Below are 20,730 nucleotides of genomic sequence, written 5' to 3'. Positions count from 1 at the left end.
CAGTAATTGGCATCTTGTTGTTGCTGGTGAACAACCACAGCTGGATGATTTGGGATTTGGACATCAGCAAATCCTAACACAGGCATCATCATTCTCTCTCTCTTATGAATCAGCATTTTTGGGAGCAAAAATTAAAGCTTTGCTGGCCAATGTGACCTTTGATTTGAGTCAATAACAGTTTGTTTCACTGACATTAATGTTATTTACCTGAAAGTTAAATGTTATTGGTCTAAAGCAGGAGATGTGAGGATTTTGATGAGACTCCAGAAATTAAGAAGGCTGATATGTAAAAATTCTGAACTCATTTGTAAGTTTTAAGGAGATTTTGTGAGTAGATCCATGAGCAGATTTAGTTCTTACAAGGCTGATGTCAAAAGAATCCCTGTGGCTTGGCCCTGAAGCCCAACTGTAAAAAAAACACCAATTGTTTCATTTGGCTTCAGTTAAAGTAGAAAAAAAGCCTTCCTCAGATGTCAAATATTCCATTAGAGAGAGCCACATTCGATCAAATTCCACATTTCATAGATTGGCTACGCTTTGAGGCTTTGTTTTCAGATTTGCGCTTCTGTCTCTGCAGAGGCTTCATCGCGCTCGAGAACAGAACATTCATCATAGAGCCGGTGTCTGGCAGTGACAACTGTGCTCACTTCATCTACCGAGGGGAAGAACTCAGTCTGACCCCAGGAGCCTGTGGCCATGGCTTCAATATGTCCTCAATTGCCCCTGAAAACCACATCAAAAGCCCCTTCCAGTCCTTCCACTCCAGGGTGAGAGAAGTATCATGTTGTTTTTTTGATCATAAGGCATGTGTTAAAGCCAGTGGATTTAAAGTTAAAAGCTACATTTTAGATTTTTTTTTTTAGTTTTCAGTTGTCAGCCTCCTGTGAAAAGATACACAAGCTTTTATTTTACAAAGGAAAAATGGGCATTTCACCAAATATGAGTAATGTGGAAAGCTGACCAATTTGGATAAGTTCCCAGAGGGCGATGCCTTGGGCTTGACACATTTTATCTGCATTTGAGCCCAAAGTTGAGGGCCCATGCAGGTTTGGCCAAGCACTTACATGTAGCAGGTGGAGCATCCATCTGCCACTATTCCCAAGCATTACAAACCTGCATGAGTCAGGAAGTCATATTTACCAACATACAGTAACTAATGACCCCTGAGTAATAAATGAGCTTTGCATTTTTAGAAGAGAATCAGCTCTGCCATTACAATCAGAACATTGGCAAAGAGGCAAATGAATAACATTTTAAATGCCTACATATTTTGATGTGGTACTCCGGCTTTCCTCAACTGTGAAATGTAAATAGTGAATAACTCTGGGTAGGTTATTTACATTTTTATCTCAAAGAAATAATGCAAGATGGCAGACGGACTTGGGATGTGATGGAAGTGAGGAGGAATGGTTAGAATACTGTTAAATACAGGAAACTCCTTCTGAGGTCCACCAGGATGGGTCTGATTGTAAAGAGTATTTTCAGGGACTGTCAGGCAGAAGCTGGAAAAATATTAGAATACATTTGAAAATGTTTGGGCTTAACATTACCTGTTTTTAATAAGTTTTAACACTGGTTTGTTAGTTTGTGAAAATGCTTAGTTTTAGTTTAGTGTCTCTAAGTTTTAGTGTTTTCTTTGAATTTACTTGCAGAATATGGATTTTGTCAGGGGCAGGACCCAAAGGGTCCAGAAAAAGTATTGTGCAGTTTCATAGAAAATATTGTAAAGGTTAATTCTACTTTAATTTGGGCTATTCATATCTGATATTTTGATACAAGACTTGAAGTCTTGACTGATCAAATCAGGCAATTTCAGACTGGCTTAGGTGACTGTAGATAGGGTTTATTCCCAACCTTCAAAACCTTGTGGATTTGCTCCTGCTGGTCTTGGTGTCAAACTCGCCATACCATGTTCAATGCTCAACCACCAATGGATCTGTACTGAATTCTGTAGATGGAAAAGAAAGGGTAAAGGAAAGTGAGTCACCTTTTACCCATGTAAATGTAAGACAACTTCTCAGTGATGTTTGTCCATCTTTTCTTTATTGATCTTATCCACAGTGATAGACACTGCTTCTGCTGAGATCCTCATCTGATTTCATAACTGCAAAAAACATTTACGAGATGAGGCTTATTTATGCACTACGTTTAAAATGGATGCAGACAAAAGCTGCATTTACCCTTAGAATTGCGCAAAATCTAAATAGTGCATTAAAAAAACTGGAAATCTAAACACCTGAATTTTGAAAAACCTCTCAAATATTGCTTACAAGTTTTTACACTCTCATGAGGAGGTATTTCAGGCATTTCGATGTAGAAAAACATCCCAAAAGTGCAATGGTAACACTTTTTCGACATTTACATTTCACAAGACATAACGTATGGTGTTGTGTCACATGACCAGGTACTCTGAGACAACATGGTGTGGTACGTGAGGGCAGAAGAAGAGACAAGACTTTTCTTAACATCATACTTGTACCTTTATAAGTGGCTTTTGCCATGCATACCGACTTTGCCTCTGAACTATCATCCGTTGCCTTCGTCTTTTGTTCAAAATCATCAAGGATGTAATCATAACCGTACCAACATGCAACACGTTTTGAGCGTCCAGCTCAGCGAGTATTGTGAGATGAGATTTTACGAGAATTGCAAGGCTCATGCCCAAAACTCCCTTCAATGGAAACACATTCAAAGCGCAATTGTACTAAGTCAAAATTTAAGAAATATTGCTTTTATTTTGTGGAAAACTGTAATGGAAACCCAGCTATAGACAGAGATGTAATTTCCCCTGTATTATGCCAGTTCTCCTGAAGCCTACGGATACAGTTCAAATGTTGATATACCTTTGTTAATCCTGGGGGCAGTATTTCACATTAAAGCAATAAAGATTAGTGTAAACTTTTTTTAAAAAATCGTGGTTTTAACTTTGTAAGGTGTTGCTTCTGCAGAGAGCGGCACACATGACACAGCACCTGTTTAACTGATTTAACCAGAGGAGACCATACTGCAGTGCCAGCCATGCCATGGTGTGCAGGGGTATATACTCCAGTATGTATGCACATCATCATCATTTGCCAAATTAGCCAGACATCATTTACCAGACTTTCTTAATAACTTTTAAAGCATCTTCACACACAGACAGTGGTGCTGTGGGTGGAAATGGACACAAACTCTCAATTCTTTTATCATAAAAGTGCACTCATTATGCAGCACCATCTTCATGACAGTAATTAAAGCAATACCATTGCTATTTTTTGATACCAGGGGTACTGTTTTACCCCCTTACCGCCCATTCCTAGCCCTGTGTTGGTGTTGTTCTATACATGGATATGTCATGTCTTTTTAACAAGAAATGTAGAAGTAATTGCAGGAGCTTTAAGTCTATAAGTGACATGTTTTTAAAAAGAGCTTATGCAACTTAAAGCCAAGCCACAAACATCCAGTACATAGCTTAAGATTTTGCATTGATAAAACAAAGGATTTTTCTTTCATTTTAAAAAGTACACCATACATTGTAGGCAATGACAGCCAAGTTTTCTCTGAACGGATCCAATTTGAGAGTCTGTTTCCCTCTTCTAAAGGTATTTACCTTGATAATCTAACCAGATAACAAGATGCTAGCTGAAGCTGAGATTTTACCGCACAGACACCAAACTAACATTGGTTTTCTTATCACACTTTAGTCAAAAGACCAAAAACAGGTACTTAGAAGTTTTCACTAGTGTAAGGTTTATCTGGGTGGCTTTTAAGAAGGGCTCAGAAAAAGTAGTACATTTGAGTGCTTCTGGTAGTTTTCAAGCATGCAGTTTAAGAAGAAGACGCATCTTTTGGAGGATCAATTGGTTGAGAGCTCTTCAAAATCATTTTTGATCAAACGTGATGTGCAGCTTTTTTTCTTTCTTTTCTCAGCATAAAAGACATGCTCAGAAGACAACCAAGTATGTGGAGTTAATCATCGTTGCAGACAACAGAGAGGTAAGGCTGCACGAATCAACAATTTTACAAAACAAAAACCACACACTGAATACCCAACAAGCTTTCATGGTAGAGGAGAGCAAGCTGTAGTAACAGCAGAGCATGTCCCACTGGAGCTGCAGAATTAGGTCAGTGTGCAACGAGCACTGTGGTCTTGTGGCAGAGGCTTGGTTTTGACGGGAAGTGCTGAATGATTCCCCAGCGGCCCAGACAGGAAACAGGAAAAAGCCGTGTGGATACAGAAGAGTCTCCTGTAAGCACTGACGAGCTCACAGGGGGGTTTCCTCCTGGCAGTGCTCTGCTAATACCACAGAACTGAATAGAAGGAAAGGAAATGGTGGGAAAAAAGGCACAAGAGATCCAAAATGTTGTCAGGCTCCAGCGCCAGTGCAGGTGGATATACAGAGAGGTGAAGAAAGGGTCTGCAGTTTGGATCCAAAGCTTTACAGGCTGTCAGGTCTGCCAATATAGACTCTTCCTGCAGCCATGCCATTTGTCTCTCTAACACCAGGAGATTTTTCTATATCCAGATGGTCACAGCTTGACAAGCTGCCTAACACACAGTTAAACATATTGCCTTTGAGGGTGATCTGTGTTCTTTCATTCTTTTTAGATCTCATGAAGACTAACTACAGTATCGTTTGGGTGTTCATGCAACACTGCTACTTGTGAGCGTGTTCTCATCACTGCCGTTTTTAACATGTCCTTTTTCTTTTAGTTCCAGAAACAGGGGAGAGATGTGGAGAAGGTGAAACAGAGACTGGCAGAAATAGCCAATTATGTGGACAAGGTAAAACATCCTCTCCCTGCTGAGCAGGGGGGATAAATCACTTTTTTTAAAATAGAAATATGGCTGGCAGCAGAGATTAATGGGATGACTGTGTGATGTATTAATGTCCTACTAAAACAGCTGCTTTTAGTCTGTCTCAAACCTCTGCCAGGGTTGAGGATCTATTACGAGCAAATATGTAGGCAGATGGATTTATATAAGAAAGCTTGGATAGTGGAGAACACATGCGCTGATCATGTATAAAAAAACATACTTGTGCACACAGATGAGGATTTAAAGCTTGTATATTAAAATAAAATGTAAAACTGAATGAATTAACGAAGTAAAATGCTGCAGTGTTGTTTCACAGATCTGTAGAATCATTCTTGTAATCTAAGCTCAATTATTCCTTTCCCTTTTTACTGTCTGCTTATCCACATGCTCCCTTCTAGTTCTACAGAGCCCTTGACATCCGGGTGGCCCTGGTGGGTCTGGAGGTGTGGAGTGACTCTGATAAATGTCCCATCACCCAGGATCCCTTCACCACCCTGCACGAGTTCCTGGACTGGAGGAAAGTCAAATTGCTGCCTCAGAGACCTCATGATAACGCTCAGCTTATAAGGTGGAAATTTAATTGAATACAACAAAGAAAAGAACACATTAATTTGCATATTACAACAGTTACTTAGCGCACCATTCAAAGTCATTTATACATTATATTTGTGATTATAATTTTATAATAGGAAATACAATAAAATCCGGTGAATAAGCCACACATTTGATACCTGTGTTTTCATCTAAAAGGTTGGTTGTAGCTTGTAGACTGGGGTGGCATTCATACCAATATAAAGTGTTAAGACATGCTGTGTCATTACTTCAGAGAGACTCTCTGGCTGCGAATCTGTCTCAAAACAATCACTGGAGGCTGAGAGCATAACTACTGTACTGTAGTTACTAGATGTGCAAACTCCATAAGGTCAAAACAGATGGCACTAAAAGACCAGCACAGCTGTGCAGAGACTGCACTCTGTGGACTAAGCTGAAATTGAAACCATCATGCAAAAGAGCAGTTTAAACCTTTTACCCTTGGGAGACTCCAAAAAACTGCTTCTTAAAGACCAGGGCAAATTATATTACAAACTATATGGTAATTATTTTACGCTGATCTCTATGTAGATCGGTTGCATCCATCTGTCACTTCTGCTTAATTTTTTGAAAGTTTAGGTTCATTTTGATTCATGCAGTGCTATCAAGTTAAGTTAAATCTACATCACAAACAGTGGATAGAAAGTTTCAGTGTTACTGTTAAGTCACATCACCATTTCAGTTGAAGTATTACAGTATGTCTGCTCCTGACCAGCTGTGTTCAGTATCTGCCAATATATATTTATATGATTTTAATGAATATAGAAAACTAATTTGACATTTTTAGCCAAATAGTAATCCCTGTCACAGAGAACATAACAAGCCTCTGAGGCATGTAGAATAGCTGTCAATTTTGTTACTGAAGAATGTCTCAAATAGCAGTTAAATATGCTATGGTTTTGGACAGTGTTGTATTTTGCTTTATATGGACAGTTTTCAGTGTTGTCTTACCTTTAGGCTAATTTGAATTTAAATTTTAGTTTAATGAACAAGAAAAATAATCCCTTGGAAAAGGCCAAATTTAAACCTTTTTCAGAGTTTGGAAAATCAGCTGAAGTGGTGGGCAATAATCCTGTGTCAATAGTTTGACCGGCAAAACTTCTGCCAAGTTCTTTGCAATAAAAGTCCAGAATAACAAACAGGAAGAAAAACTCCAAGGCACTCTCTTCAAGCAGTAAAATGCCTTTATTTTTACGGCTTGGTCATGTGTAGACCTTAAAAAAATACTTGAATGCGTTATGGCTTCAAGCCTTCATCATGAACTCAAACAAACAGAAGCTATATGATATATTGCGATATATTGCAATACTATGAGCAAGGCGATGTATTGTGATATTTTTGTAATTTAAAATATATATATATATGTATGTATGTATGTATATGTGGGTGTGTATATTTATGTTTATATAAATAAATAAAAACTATGTAATTTTAAGTTAATATGGAATATAACATAACAGAATTAAGTTATTAATAAAAATATTTTTAAAATATACATATGTATAGTAATAATTTTGGCAGCCTCAGAGTAGACGAGCCTAGCGTCCCCCCTAAGATCTGTTGCATCCCCTGGGGGGGGTCCCGGACCCCAGGTTGGGATCCAATGCATTAGAGTGCACTATCTCCTTTAATTTTGTAATACTGCCATGCAATACCATTACCATAAACAGCAAGAGAAATACCTTATGATATTTAGGCCATTGCCCAGGCTTAAGCTGAAGTTTTATTGAAGGTGGCATCATCAAGATCAACTGTAAATCCTTCCTTACAGATTAGTGGTACATTTCTCCGCTTAAATCTTTCTCCTCTCTACCCTTCTTCTGTCCTCTGCAGCGGCGTCTACTTCCAGGGCACCACCATTGGCATGGCGCCAATAATGAGCATGTGCACAGCTGAGCAGTCTGGAGGCATTGTCATGGTGAGTATAAAACCTTCTGACTGCTCCCACTGCTCCTCCACCCTTCTCCTTCCGCTGTGTAGCTTGATCGTATCAAAGTGGACATTGTTCTGATCTGAGAGGCTAACACAGTCCAGACGTGAAAGGTGTTCACTGTTATACAGACACTTCTGGCCGGAAGTTATGCTTTTAAACATGATGATATTTATGCTGGCACTCTGTCGACTTTTATGCACTCATCCACTGCAAACACCATTGTGCACAATGAAATTTATTGAAAGAAAAGATTAGACTGTAGATATTCACACCTTTATGAGATTATTTGAAATCTTGCAGTGATTAAATCTCCTGTAAGGAGTTTTTTTTTTAATCTTATTATGAAACAGAATAGAAAAAACATCGGTGCCTCTTCATGACCTACAAAAGAGATCTAGACAATCAGCAACAAGATTGATTATATTCATATTGTTTTTTTCTGGTAGTGTAAAAGCTACTGCCAGGTGGGTGTTAGAGGAAGTGATAAGGTGAATGTTGCAGAAACAGACTTTTAAATAATCAGTTAATATAGCTAAGGTTTTTAATGAATGATATGTTTGATTATTTAATAAATGCATGATGAGATATTATTATTGAAAACACTCCAACACGAACAGGAAGAAATCCACAACGGGATTACAGAAATCATTTTGTCCACAGGAGACACCATAATAGATACATCTTTAAGTTCCTTGTGGTACCTTTAAATCTGGCTTTTTTTGGACATTGTTAACACTTTTTGTAGGCATGAGGTAAATCAAGAGCCCCAGCATTCACAAAAAACACATTTGCATGCCCAAAAATTGAGCACCACCAGCAGTACACTCATTTATTTCACATAATAAATTAGCTGCCTGCTGGGCTTCTCCGCCTTCTCAACACTCATGCCAAGTCACTAAGTGGTTATCAGCCCAGTGCCATTACACCCAGGCCCAGATGTGTATTCCCCATTAACAGATATGTTTTCTGCTGGCTGCGGCTGCTCAGAGGCTTCTCCAGATGTTCGTCTTCCCCATTATTTACAGATGGCAGATGGTTTGGACTGAGATGAAAGGGTGGTGTAACCAGTTAGAGGGCGGCCATATGACATGAACCATTTCTCGAAAAAGACACTACCATGTGTGTTAATCAGGCCCAAATCCTTTATGTTGTACGCATGCTTTTGTCTGGATATAAAGAATGATATTTCTACTTTCAAATAAACTCACGTGAGCCTTTGGTTTGAACTCTGACGACTAACTTTTAAAAGCTATTCTCTTGCAGGAGTTATTTTCTCACATGGCTGGAAATGATATCAGAAAGACTATAGGAGTATTTCTTGTAACCTACACTATCAACTGTTCACCACCGCCACCACAGCAGCGGCTTCAAAGTAATGACTGTGACTTCCAACAGTTTCATCCATTTCTGCTGACTCTGATATTACACTTTGTTGTGTGGAGGCAGTCAACAAAAAACTTGCACACATACACTCAGACATACACTGATAAACATGACAGAAGAAGAGGGGCGTTTTCCCATCTTTCTTGTTAAAAAGCAGGGTGTATTTCCCCCGATAATGCTTGGTAATCAGAGCAGAAAAAAACTTGGCTTTCCCTCAACTTTTACTTGTGATCCCCCTTCTCAAAGGAAGCATGCAATTTTCTCATGTACATAGCAGAGAGTGCCTGAAGACCACAGTAAGATAAACAATTGAGCATTGGTGACCTCCTTCTCTGGGATTTCCCGTTGTAGTATGAAAGGCTGCATCATGCCCCCAAAACAGACTTTTTATGACACACACTATTGGGCCATTTGCATTGTCATTTAGCTTGAACATAAGTCTCTTGGCTGCAACTAGGCCAATAGTTGCATTGACATTCCCAGTCATATATTTTTTGTACTTAGAGATATGTTTGCAGGCTTCTTTGGGGATATAAGATAGCAGCTATATTTCTCTCTGTGAAACCTGCAGATATGTCAAAGTTTAAATCTGGAGGAAAACAACTGCAGTAATTAGCTAATACACCTTGACAGACGTGCAGTGATTGGGGGAATTATGCTAAAGTAAGGAGCAGAAAAAAATGACTGAAATTAAAGAGACAGTTTAAGATTTTAAACAATTTGTTTGCTTCTTTTTGAGGGAGAAAATCAGATAAGAATAATATTAAAACCTTATTAGGAAAGTACAAAAAAACATCTACAAACTGATAGTATGGCTGTGTTCTTGCACCACCATGTCGAACCTTCATCGATGAAGTGTGATAACATTTTGTTAGTTTGATGTTGATGGTACATAAATGACGATCCATTGTTTTGTACTGGGTTAAGTGCTGGGCTATTTCTCTACTAGAGGGAGGAACTCCATAGATTGCCTCATTAAGCCTATCCCTGACCAAAGTGAGGCCCTAAGCAGACTCTGATATGAGGCCCCCCAACACTGCCATGTAAGGGCCATGTCACATCTTAGAGTAGTTTCAGTCTTTCTGTGCAAGCTGGTGCTGGAACCAAAAATGCCAATCTTTCAAATATCTGTCACAATAACCATAACATGTTTAAACATGTGATTATGAAAGATGTATGCAAAATACAGCATAAATATGTTGAATGTTTGGTGTTCTAGTGTTGTTTGTCAGAAAAGTAACCCTAAAATAAATAAAAACTTTTATTTTAACATTTTAGTTCATCGCTGCCTACTTAAATTTTTATAAAAGTTAGTGTTAATAAAAATTCAAAAAACTAGAACTTTGCCAAAAATTATTTAGAGAAATCATAAAATGGTCACAGCTGGTTTAACTGGAAGTGGATCGGGTTTTGTCATTCTGTCCATCAGCTTCCAGAGTTGCCACATCACTGTCCACTTCCTCCCAGTCCCCCTCTCAAACTGTCTGTCTGCAGAACAAGGTATAACTGAATCTTCTGCCTCCTTCCCATTCTCCATCTCTGTCTGCCTCATGAAGGGCAGGTGTCTTGCTTATCAATTCAGTGGCGAGTCACACAGCACCAACTTTATGGAGCTTTACTGCAGTAGCTGTTTCCCCTAGCAGCAGGTATGATTGGGTCTGCAGGGGTAATAGAATGGCAGATGAATTCAGGCCTCCATGAGGAGAATGAGTAATAGAAGAGGTACGAGGGGGCAGATTGGACAGGTACTGAACTGTTTTGGGAATCTGCTGTTAAAATGTGGCTTTCTATGAACATTATCGTTTACATTTTTTGAAGGGGAATTTTTGACAGCAGCATTACTTATTTAATCTCAATACTTGATTAACTACACACAAGGTTTAAAAAACTATACTAAATATAATGAAAATGTTCTATTGTTGTTTTCAGGATCACTCTGAGAACCCACTAGGGGCAGCTGTGACTTTGGCACATGAACTTGGACACAATTTTGGCATGAACCACGACACCCCAGAGCGAGGCTGTGGCTGCAGGATGACTGTTGATCGAGGAGGCTGCATCATGACCCCCTCCACAGGGTAAGATTGCTTAATCCTCTTTTACTGTTACAGAGCACTTTATATACAAACAATGCTGATCTCAGAGCTTCACATTAAAAAGTAAAGATCAGTGTGATATAAATGTTAGTTCAAAGGCACTGTTTGGTTTTGTTTAAGTAACTGCATAATAAATCTCCCTCTGGGTGAGTGACCTATAAGGCTTTCCTCATTTGCAGTTGTGCCACCTGACATTTGAAACTAATTAAAAATTAGACAGGCAGATACTTTGACATATGTTGCTATTTTTTTCTTGTTAGAAAGTGGATACATAAATTTTCAAAATAAAATGAAGAAATTTATAATAAAATAAAATTAAGCTGTTTTACCTTGGTTTTACCACCTGCCATGGAAAGTGTACCCCCTCACCTAAACAAAATTCTTAGTGATCTAATTATTTTTATGTTATATCTCATTTAGCTGATTAGATATAAAGTATTTTTTTATTTTTCAATATTATTTATTTTATATATTTGCCCTTTATGTAGTTGTACCACCTGAAATTAGGTTGTGCCACCTGACATTTGCAACTAATTTCATTTCAACAGGCAAATGCAAAGGCACATGGTGTTACTTTTGTTCTTGTAAGAAAATGGACACATATATCTTGAAATAAAATTAACAGTTATATGGTTAGGTACCTTTTGTGCCATTTTAAATTGGTAGTACCACCTGACAGTGAAAGTGTACCCGCCCACCTGTGACTGAAAAAAAGTTTTTTAATCTTTACTTGAAAATGATCTACAAACCTCTTTGATTGGCCGTGAGTGTCAGCTGGAGTAAAATAAATGATAAATTTTGCTACCATCTGTTTTTATCACTTCATTTTAAAATAAATTTTTGATTTTGATAAGATAAGATTATTTCAAAGATCTCAGCCATCAAATCATGCCGAACTATTCCAATTTGAATTTCTCACAATTAAGATACCATTTTTATTTCCGTCGGTAATCTGTTTATTAACTCGGACGGTTACACTACCAGACATTTTTAGAGTTTGGGATACCAGAATATGAAACTAATTACATTATTCAAATATATTGAAAATGTATCCAAACAAAGTTGTTTTTCATAGGACTGATTTGTTCTTTTCAAAAGGAAATAATAGATTTGAACACACAAATATGCATTTCATGTCACTGACTGTTCTACAAGAAGATCAGTACTATACATTTGCTGTTTTTCTGTTTTTATCATCATGATAATGTGTAAAATAAAGCTGTATGAGGGTGCACGAGGGTGATTCATCACTAATTCCCCCCATCATCATCATTGTAGCATGGTAATGCAATTTCACGGCATATGTACAAACACAAAAATGCTTTTCTAGCTCAGTCTTGTTGTAACAAGATATCTGTGGATGATAATATATTTCGATGGACAAATGGAGCTGCTACAGCCTTGAATTTCTCATGTATTAGTAAGTACAGCACAGCTTATGTGAGCAGCTGATGGATGGACAGATGGGTTTATCAGGCTGAAGTTTCAATGTTTAAGGTAAAAAAAAAGGATAGATATTTTTATCTAAAAAAATCACAGCATGATGTTATCTCGTGATATATTCTACTTCGAACAAATATTTCTTGGCATTTAAAGCCTATCAAAATAAGTTATCCATCTTCCATTTTACATTTATGAGCTTGAAACATCCAGAAAACAGCTGTTTGTGATTTGATTAACAAACTCATCATAGATGGCTTGATCGAGCTGCAATGACTCCGTTCAGAAAGCTGCAACCCCAAGTCTAAAATGGACTGGCTGTGTCAACAAATCTCTGATCAGAACTGGGCTTAAGATGTTTCAGGTTGGACAAACTACCCCAACCATGAATTCTGCATGATCAAACTTTAATCAGCAAGTAAGCCGCTTCAGCAGCAGTGATGGTTGAATAGCCTGAGATTTAAACTGTTAGCTAAATCACAGGTGTAACTTTATCTCTCATTTGTCGCCACATTGGTTTGGAGTTTCTAAAAATCTCTTCACAAAGGTCTTTCATTCAAAAAGCTTCACTATTAAGATAACTCTACTTCTTTTGCACCTGAACTATCCTAAAAAAATGATTACGCTCAACTAGTTTTGCAGTTTGGGTCATTCTGCATTGTTCTAGTGGTGTTGTGTGTGAGAGAGCTCGAAAACTCACACGCTTTGGCCTCAGACTAAAGCAGCTGCTCCGGTATTCTGCTCGTGTCGCCTGAGTTGCTGAGATAACGGTGCTGCTGCAAATGATGGACTCAGTGACTGTTAACAAACAGCAAGCAGATAAAGCCAGCACAGAGCGCTAGACCGGATTCCACCCTTGGTCTGGCTCCAGTGTGGTTTGTCTGATTTTAGGAAGCCCCAGATGAATGTGGCCAGGAGGCAGAAGAAGACAGAGACAAAAGACTTGAAGACATTCTCACAGATTGTCACTGTTTGAGAGTACAACTAAACAAAGAATCTGTTCACAGACACCCACCCAACACACGCATACTGACATCAAGCCCAGCCTGTTAATGGGAATTTATCCAATTTTGAGAATACAGGCAGAAAGTTTGCCAGATGTTATGAAATTCTTAAGTTTAGGGTGTGCCATTACATCCTCCAGTCAGTGTTTATGACATGGTGGTGTGGTCTTTTTCCACTTGAAGGGAACCAGTCACCAAGCAAGCATAGAGACCACCACAACTGTGACTTAGTTAGTGGGAGGCTTGCCTGTGAAATGGTTAGGGATCAAAAACTGTGCATAAATCTTTCTGCAGACAAGACAAAAACAAATGTCCTTGGGTTTTTTGGAATGTGCCCACATCTTAAACAGCTCTCATCCACTCAGGAAGAAGCTGACAATTTGCTGTTGGTCAGAGGGAACACGTGAAGTACTTTAAACTGCGGTGCCTCTTGTCTGATGCATATTTATGAGGATTGAGCTATGAGTTGATAGATGACTTTGCCAGGAGTTTTCCAACATGTGAGTCAAGCTCCACTTTGTTGTGCACCTTCATGTGATCTAAGGAAGAAGATGTGGCTGCATGGATCAAAGACACGGCAACAAAAGCCAGGGAAATGTAATTTAGTTGAACAAACAGAAGAAATCAAGCATGACGTGCAGGAAAACAGAATGTGCAAAAAAGGAAACACAAATAAATCTATTTGAAGTGCAGCAGTCCATTCAGTTACTAATAATCTGAAAATTTGAGCAGAAACATTATAATCTGAAAAAGTCCCTGTAGATGTGTGATTTTACTGCTTCATTTTTGTGTTTCTCTCTGTTAAACACTGACATTAAATTAGATAAAGACTTCAAGATCAGCAGACTCTTGTTGAAAATGCCACAAATTCTGCTAGAAAATACATGAATAATATAACCTATGTGCCAGAATTGTCCCAGAGAAACTCAAATGACCTTTTACTGTACAAACAGAAAAGAGGAAGAAATGGGGCCTGTTTGAAAAAACATGCTTGTTTGTGCAGCCACTTGCAACAGTGAGCTCATCTTGCAGTTCTCATACTACAACATTTATTTCAGACAGAGAAAGTATAACACACTTTCAGCAATTCTGGATTTACATTGTGTAGTTTTTAAATATGCACACAGAGTACCAACATGAGCACTTCTTGCTAGCTCATCACCAGCCAAAGACATCCAGTGATGTCATGCTGAAAGTTTAGAGACATGACTGTTAAGATCTAAAAGAGTCTGAATGACTCACTGTGTTATTGACTTAAAAAAAAAAGGTTAATGAAGCCCAGTCACTCCTTTTCAGCGCTCACTGCTACATAATTATGAGATAAGACGTATTAATAGTTGAGAGAGGAGATCAGTGACCTTTTATTCTGAAATTGCTTCTCTGTTTGCCAAGTGAAGTGTTCAGGAAAGTCCATAAACAGTTGAAAACTGACATTTTTTAGTTCTGATTTAATCACAGGCTCCAAGTATCAATGCAGTTCTTCTCTCACATACTCTGGCAAACTACTCAGGTTCATTCATGGCTGTGGTATAACTACCAGACTTTACATGATCACCATTGTAAGCATGTGCAAGAAAGAGAGAGAGAGAGATCATCTGCAGAGTCCTCAGACACAAAACCAACAAGCTTAAACCAAATTATTCAACAACAAAAAGGTATACTATCCAACTCATGGGCAATAAGCAACAATTAAAAAAAAAAAAAAAACAGAAAACAAAGCAAACTGGGATGCTACTGGTGACTGATTCACATCTGAGGAAATGTTCGACCATGTACAGACAGTGAGCACAACCTCACCATCAAAAGAGGATGCCACAGACAAAGCTGGATTCCTAAAGAGGAAAAACTGTGCATACATTGGAGGTGAAATAGAGCTGCACTATCTAAACTCCTGTCCTTTATATAATGATATCAGAAGCAGCTTCTTCCGCTTTTCACCAGCATGAACAATGAACATCTGCTGGGTGTGCAAATGTTGCACCACATTATGTGAGCTGTTGTGACCAAAGAAGAACCTCAAACACCAAATCACTGCTGTAAAAAATGGACTTTCTGCATACGAAAAATAATATTTTTTTGCACCTTCAACCTTAATTTAAAGTTAAACCAAGTTATTGATATCAATAATAATACCTTTTTTCTTTTTTTTATTATAAATTTGCACAATGCCATTGAAGCAAATTGAATTGAATTGAATTGATAGAGCGAAAGAGGTTCACTGCCTCTCCAATAAAGTCTTTGATTGAGATTTGATGTCTATTAATACTGAAGATTCTTGTGCCTTTGCTTTATATGTTTTCTTGCAATAAAGCAGGATTGTTGTGATATGCGTCATCATCAGTGAGCCTCCCCACATGTGGATCACCTGATGTAATAACAGAGTTTCTAGTGCAACTTGTTATAATGCAGGTAATTATGTGTACTGCTAAAAAATATTGTCCAAAGGGCATTAATACAGAGAAACAGAGCTGCAGAATGGGGTGAGTGACGGGACGCCGTGGGAGGAGAGACATGTGCGTGGGCAAAACAGAGTACGTGTGTTTAAGTGAAAAATGAAGAGAATGGAAAGAAGTTGCAACGTGCAGATTAAAGTTAAACAAACTTTGACAACATGGAGTGTATTCTTCACCACCAAGGTACAGCATAACCCTGTGTGAAACACTGCAGTGTTCCCTTATTGAATTATCAGTACTTTCATATTTTTCATTGTTCAGTGCATTCTCTACCTCTGCAGTAACTGACAAAGAAAATTATAGTGGAGTTCATTGATTTTTATGACATTGATCAGTCATACAGCTCGTAGGATTTTTTTTTATCTTTATCGCTTTTAAATTGATACTCTGTAAGGAAGTTTCAGTGGATTCATGTTTTAAGACAACAAAATAATTCAGTGTTTCCCCTCGACTCCAACTTTAGTTCATGTTTGTCACAGGTTGACACATTTTTTTTGTATCAGTTTTTCAGATATCATTAACAGTTATCATCCAACCGTCATCAGCCTGATATATACTATCATTATTAGACATGCTTACCTGAATCTAAAAACTGCTGCACTATAAATTCTATAATTATCAAAATAGGTCCTTTCCTTTTGTTATCATCTTGTTTGATAATTCTAATATAACATTGTTTAGTGTTTTACAGAACATGGCTCTTACTGCGAAATCTGTGCACAGTGTTACCAATGTAAGTGGCATTACTGTCATATCCGTTCCTGCTTCTCTCTTTTCTTTCTCTCTGCATCTCTCTCTCCTATCTCTCTCTCTGCTTCTCCTTTTTTTCCTGCATTTCTCATTTTCTTTTTTCTACATCACTATCTTGTTGTTTTCCCTTTAATGTCCATTTTCTCTCTTTCTGCATCTCCCTCTTCCCTCTCTATCTGCATCTCCTTCTTTCCCCCTGCATTTATATTCTCTTGTTTGTAATATCACTCTCTTCTCTTTTATCTGCAGCCCCCCTTTTCTCTCTATGTCCCCCTCTTCTCTTCTCAGCATCCCATTTTTACTCCCTCTCTGCCTCCCCCTTAACTCCCCTAGCTTCCTGTTAAAAGGAACCCTGCATGATCAGACAAGTTCATCTTGTTGGAAAGGTTTTTGTACCTCTTGCATGTATATTGAACTAAAAAACTCACTAGATATCTGCATTTTGAGTACATCTGAGTTTATAAACGCACCAGGGTGCTGCCATGTTTTGGTCCGTGCTGGCAGTGTGACGTCACAGTTCTGCAGCGCTCCTCGCCATTCCTTTGCAGTAACCGCTGTTTCAGACTGGCAGCCAGTGTTAGGGCTGCATCTCAGAGAGGCTGCACGCCTCACACACAGAGAATTTTAAAATTTGAGGCTTCTATTTTTTATTTGCACCATGAGCAGTTTTCTGTCCATCTAGACAGGAAAATGATAAGTACAGAGCCATATTTACCTTCTTATAGCAAATATTTATGTCCACATCTGTAGAATATGTTTGAAATCTGTTTCTTGATGAACCAGATGAAGGCCACCAGCTAAAATGTGTCCAATATAGTTGTTCTCCAAAAGTCTGCTCTTTATGAAGCTTTCTGTTTCCTCGCGGTTCAGGTAAAGGTAAACAGTATGAAAGCACTTCTGGTTTACACTTTTGAAAGTAAAAGTCCACTTTAGCATTTCTTTGGAGAAACTCCCTTCGTATGTACATAATGCTTTTATTTTGAAAAGCTCCTGGCACGCTTCCACTATACACTGAGTCTAGTCATTTGTAGGGAGTTTTATTGAGGTAAAACAGGAGGAATGACAGACCTTTGACAGCAGGGAGACAAAACTAACGCACAGCAAACTCGTGTCTGATATGAAAGCTGTTATGACAGCCACAGCTGCAAGCAGAAAAAACTGTCTAAAACAGCGGTTACTGCATAGGACCGGAGAGGAACGCTCATAGGAAGCGCTGCGGAACGGTGATGTCACACTACCAGCGCTGGCGTCATCCTGGTTAGTTTATAAACTCAAATTTACTTAAAATGCAGATATCTAGAGAGTTTTTAGTTTAATATACATTAGAAAGATACAAATATCTAGATGAACTTGTCTGATCATGTAGGATTCCTTTTAACAAATCAGTAATTTCAGTCTTTCCCTGAACTCATCTCCCTCACCACAGGTACATTATGTATTTTCATTCTTTAAAAACCTGCTTGAATATTAAACACAGTATTGTAAGGCAGTGAAGCCCGTTTGACTGTTTGGGTTTCTCGGCTTCGACTTGCTAATGGAGGAGAGGACAGCCTGCATCGAAATGACGTGATTATCGGTGACGCTGCCAGCTGTAATCAGGGCCAGGGCGCATGGAGAGAGATCTGCAGAGAGGTGCTTTATGCCTGGATAGACAAGCAGAGCGAGGATGCAGGGCTTTTATTTGTCTTTATCTCCCTCAGTGGTAGAGCAGAATAAGAAACAAATATGAAAGAGATACAGGTGTAAGTGAGAAACAAACTGGAGAAAGATAACAGTGAATGAATTATTCAGCTACACATGGCACCTATGACAGGCATGTGAGCCATGAAGAATGGCCAAGAGAGATTTGTGTCATAACAATGAGCAGAAATCTGAGGGACAGGGGAAGAACAGAGGTTTGCTTTGGCATTTTAAAGTGGAGGTATGTTTTAGAAGTTGAGCTAACGCTTGCATCATGTGAATGTGGAGAGAAAGCTCAGTGAAATAAATTTCAAAAGGCTTTCCTGTGCTTGTATGTGATTCTGGGCAGAGAGATGAAGCTCGGCAGGTAGCTTTGTTGGACTTCAAGGCCAAGAGGTCAACACAATGCGGGGCAGCATGTAAGTCTTGTTATTTTCCTGTCAAAATGACAAAGTAAGTCAGGTGAAAGGTGCAAAAATGTCATTATCTCGAGTTCTTTTACAGAGGAAAAGAGGAGAAAGTTAGACTGGTTGCTACTTGGGAAATGTCTGCAAAATATGTTTCTTGTTTTTTGCTTTTCCTCCTGATATTTAATGACAGGCTTTTGAGCAGGTTGCAGACTAATATCTTCTTCAAAGGTCAGACGTGTCTCCTCTGCTTAGCTTGGACCAAATGCATGTCAGTCTGTAGTGCAGCTTAGAGTTGGAGAGAGACGGCTCGATGTCAGTCAGACAGCCCACATGTGAGAGAGCTTCTCGTAGACATCATGTGACCATTGGCTCGACTGTCTGAAGACCCGTTTCCCTCCCCTCTGCAGGCTGTTTCCTCCTCCTCTGACCTCACTGCCCTCACATGCTGAGATGATCAAACCGACACGAATCATCTGCACTGAGTGCACATATGGTCAGAGATCCAGGAGGGACTGCTTCATGCACAAGAGACTTTATCTTTGCATATTGGTACGCTGTAAGGGCACAGCTCAAGATCATCTTGTGAGGTACAAAGAAAAAGATCTATTCTAATCTCTTGCTCCTCTTCACTTTTTTACAAGTCTTTGCCTCCCAGTAAAAGTAGGATACTAGGTCTGTGTGTCAAATTAGAAATTTCAGAGATTTTTCACATGTGATAGATTTAACTTTTATTATGGGTAATATTACAAAACAGGGCAAAATGGGAACACAGTCGAACAATCCAACTTCTTAAGGTGCACGACCAAAAAAGACCTACAAGAAAACTAAAGGATCAGCACTCAAAAATGTCCTTTTAAGTTATTTAATTCTGGACAAGGCGTTACACATGACACCATGATTGTATTTGAACAAGCAGTCTTCAGCTTTGTGAACAAATAGTGGAAAGAACATCTTATATGCAGGAAGTTTGTTACGGGGTTGCAGGTAAAACCTTCACAATAAGACATAAACAACTTCCCAGAAAACATAAAACAATTCAAAAATATAGCATCTGACTATACCTGCATATAAACACACATATAATAATAATCATTTTAATATTAACAAAAGTAAATATATACATCAAAATAGAGTCCTGACACAACTCTCCTTGAAAAGTAGCTTTAGATAGAAATTTCCATCAAAGTGCATCAAAATATATTTTGGTGCATTTCTGTGAAAATATCTATTTAAGGCTTCCTGTATAAAAGATGTTCTCTCCGCTCTCAGAAGAACGCTTGTCTAAACGCTTTCTTAAGTCTTGACTATGTCCTGACACAGGGTTAAAAGAACTTAAAATTATATTTTTGAGTGCTGGCCCCTCAGTTTCCTTGTAGTATTTGATGTTAAGATGGCATCATATGTCTTTAGTAGCTCTGGAGGAGTTTTTATCGAAAGATAACTTGTATAACAGATTAAGTGAGTGAATGACTCTGGCATTTATGAGCATATTTGACAAAGATGCTGTCTAGTTGCTTAACTTGAAATTCAGCATTTGTTTCCTCAAGCTCCCCTGCTTCACTTCTGACCACTAAACATTTAGATTTCCTATCTTGTTTTGTCCCTCAGAGTTCTGTTCTAGGACCTCTGGTCTTTGCTCTGTATCTGCTCCACCTTGGATGTCTTATTGAAAACTCCAGCTTACTATCCTTCTTAGAGTCCAGTTTACAGTTCTTGTGATTGTGTTTTCGGTGTTGTAAAGTCCTGTCCCATTTATTTGAACCTGCTTTTATTTGATCTATCTTCTTCCTTCTTCTTCTGTAATTTTTGGCTTGTAATTACTTTTTAAATTATTTCATATTTTTGAAGCGCTTTATGTAGGAATGGGAATTGTTAAGGTTTTATTGATATCAATGCTATTATCGCTTCTTCCTAAGGATTCAAGTCTTTATCAGTTCCCTTATTCCCTTTATTATTCCCTCATTCCTTCCTGTAAATTTTCTTTTTGGAAAAGGTAGACTATAAAGTTTTTCACTATTAAAATCTCTCTGAAGACTGAACAAGATGTCTGCTACCTTAAATGGGAATCATCAACAAGCACACTTTAATTACTGGCTATAATAAACAGTTTTTATAGCTAAAATCAAGTGTTTTGGAGGAGAACATGCTAAAAAACACCAAATTCCTGTTTTTATTGGAAATGTCTGTCAGAA

At 38.3% G+C, this 20,730-nt stretch overlaps 1 protein-coding gene across 6 annotated transcripts in view; it reads left to right on the top strand.

Moving 5' to 3' along the window:
- adam12b (ADAM metallopeptidase domain 12b) overlaps positions 1 to 20,730 on the top strand; it is a 166,832-nt gene that overhangs the window by 104,168 nt on the left and 41,934 nt on the right. For all 6 annotated transcript variants that reach the window (XM_041789975.1, XM_041789973.1, XM_041789974.1 and 3 more), the window contains 6 exons: positions 578 to 767; positions 3,910 to 3,975; positions 4,694 to 4,765; positions 5,197 to 5,366; positions 7,223 to 7,307; positions 10,635 to 10,783. In XM_041789975.1, the coding sequence (XP_041645909.1) occupies positions 578 to 767; positions 3,910 to 3,975; positions 4,694 to 4,765; positions 5,197 to 5,366; positions 7,223 to 7,307; positions 10,635 to 10,783 (732 nt within the window). The remainder of the gene's footprint in view (positions 1 to 577; positions 768 to 3,909; positions 3,976 to 4,693; positions 4,766 to 5,196; positions 5,367 to 7,222; positions 7,308 to 10,634; positions 10,784 to 20,730) is intronic.

Source organism: Cheilinus undulatus, linkage group 6 (genome assembly GCF_018320785.1).
Source record: "Cheilinus undulatus linkage group 6, ASM1832078v1, whole genome shotgun sequence".
Taxonomy (NCBI): Eukaryota; Metazoa; Chordata; class Actinopteri; order Labriformes; family Labridae; genus Cheilinus; species Cheilinus undulatus.
The sequence above is the reverse complement of the archived record's forward strand: the minus strand, read 5'-3'. Positions and strand labels throughout refer to the sequence as shown.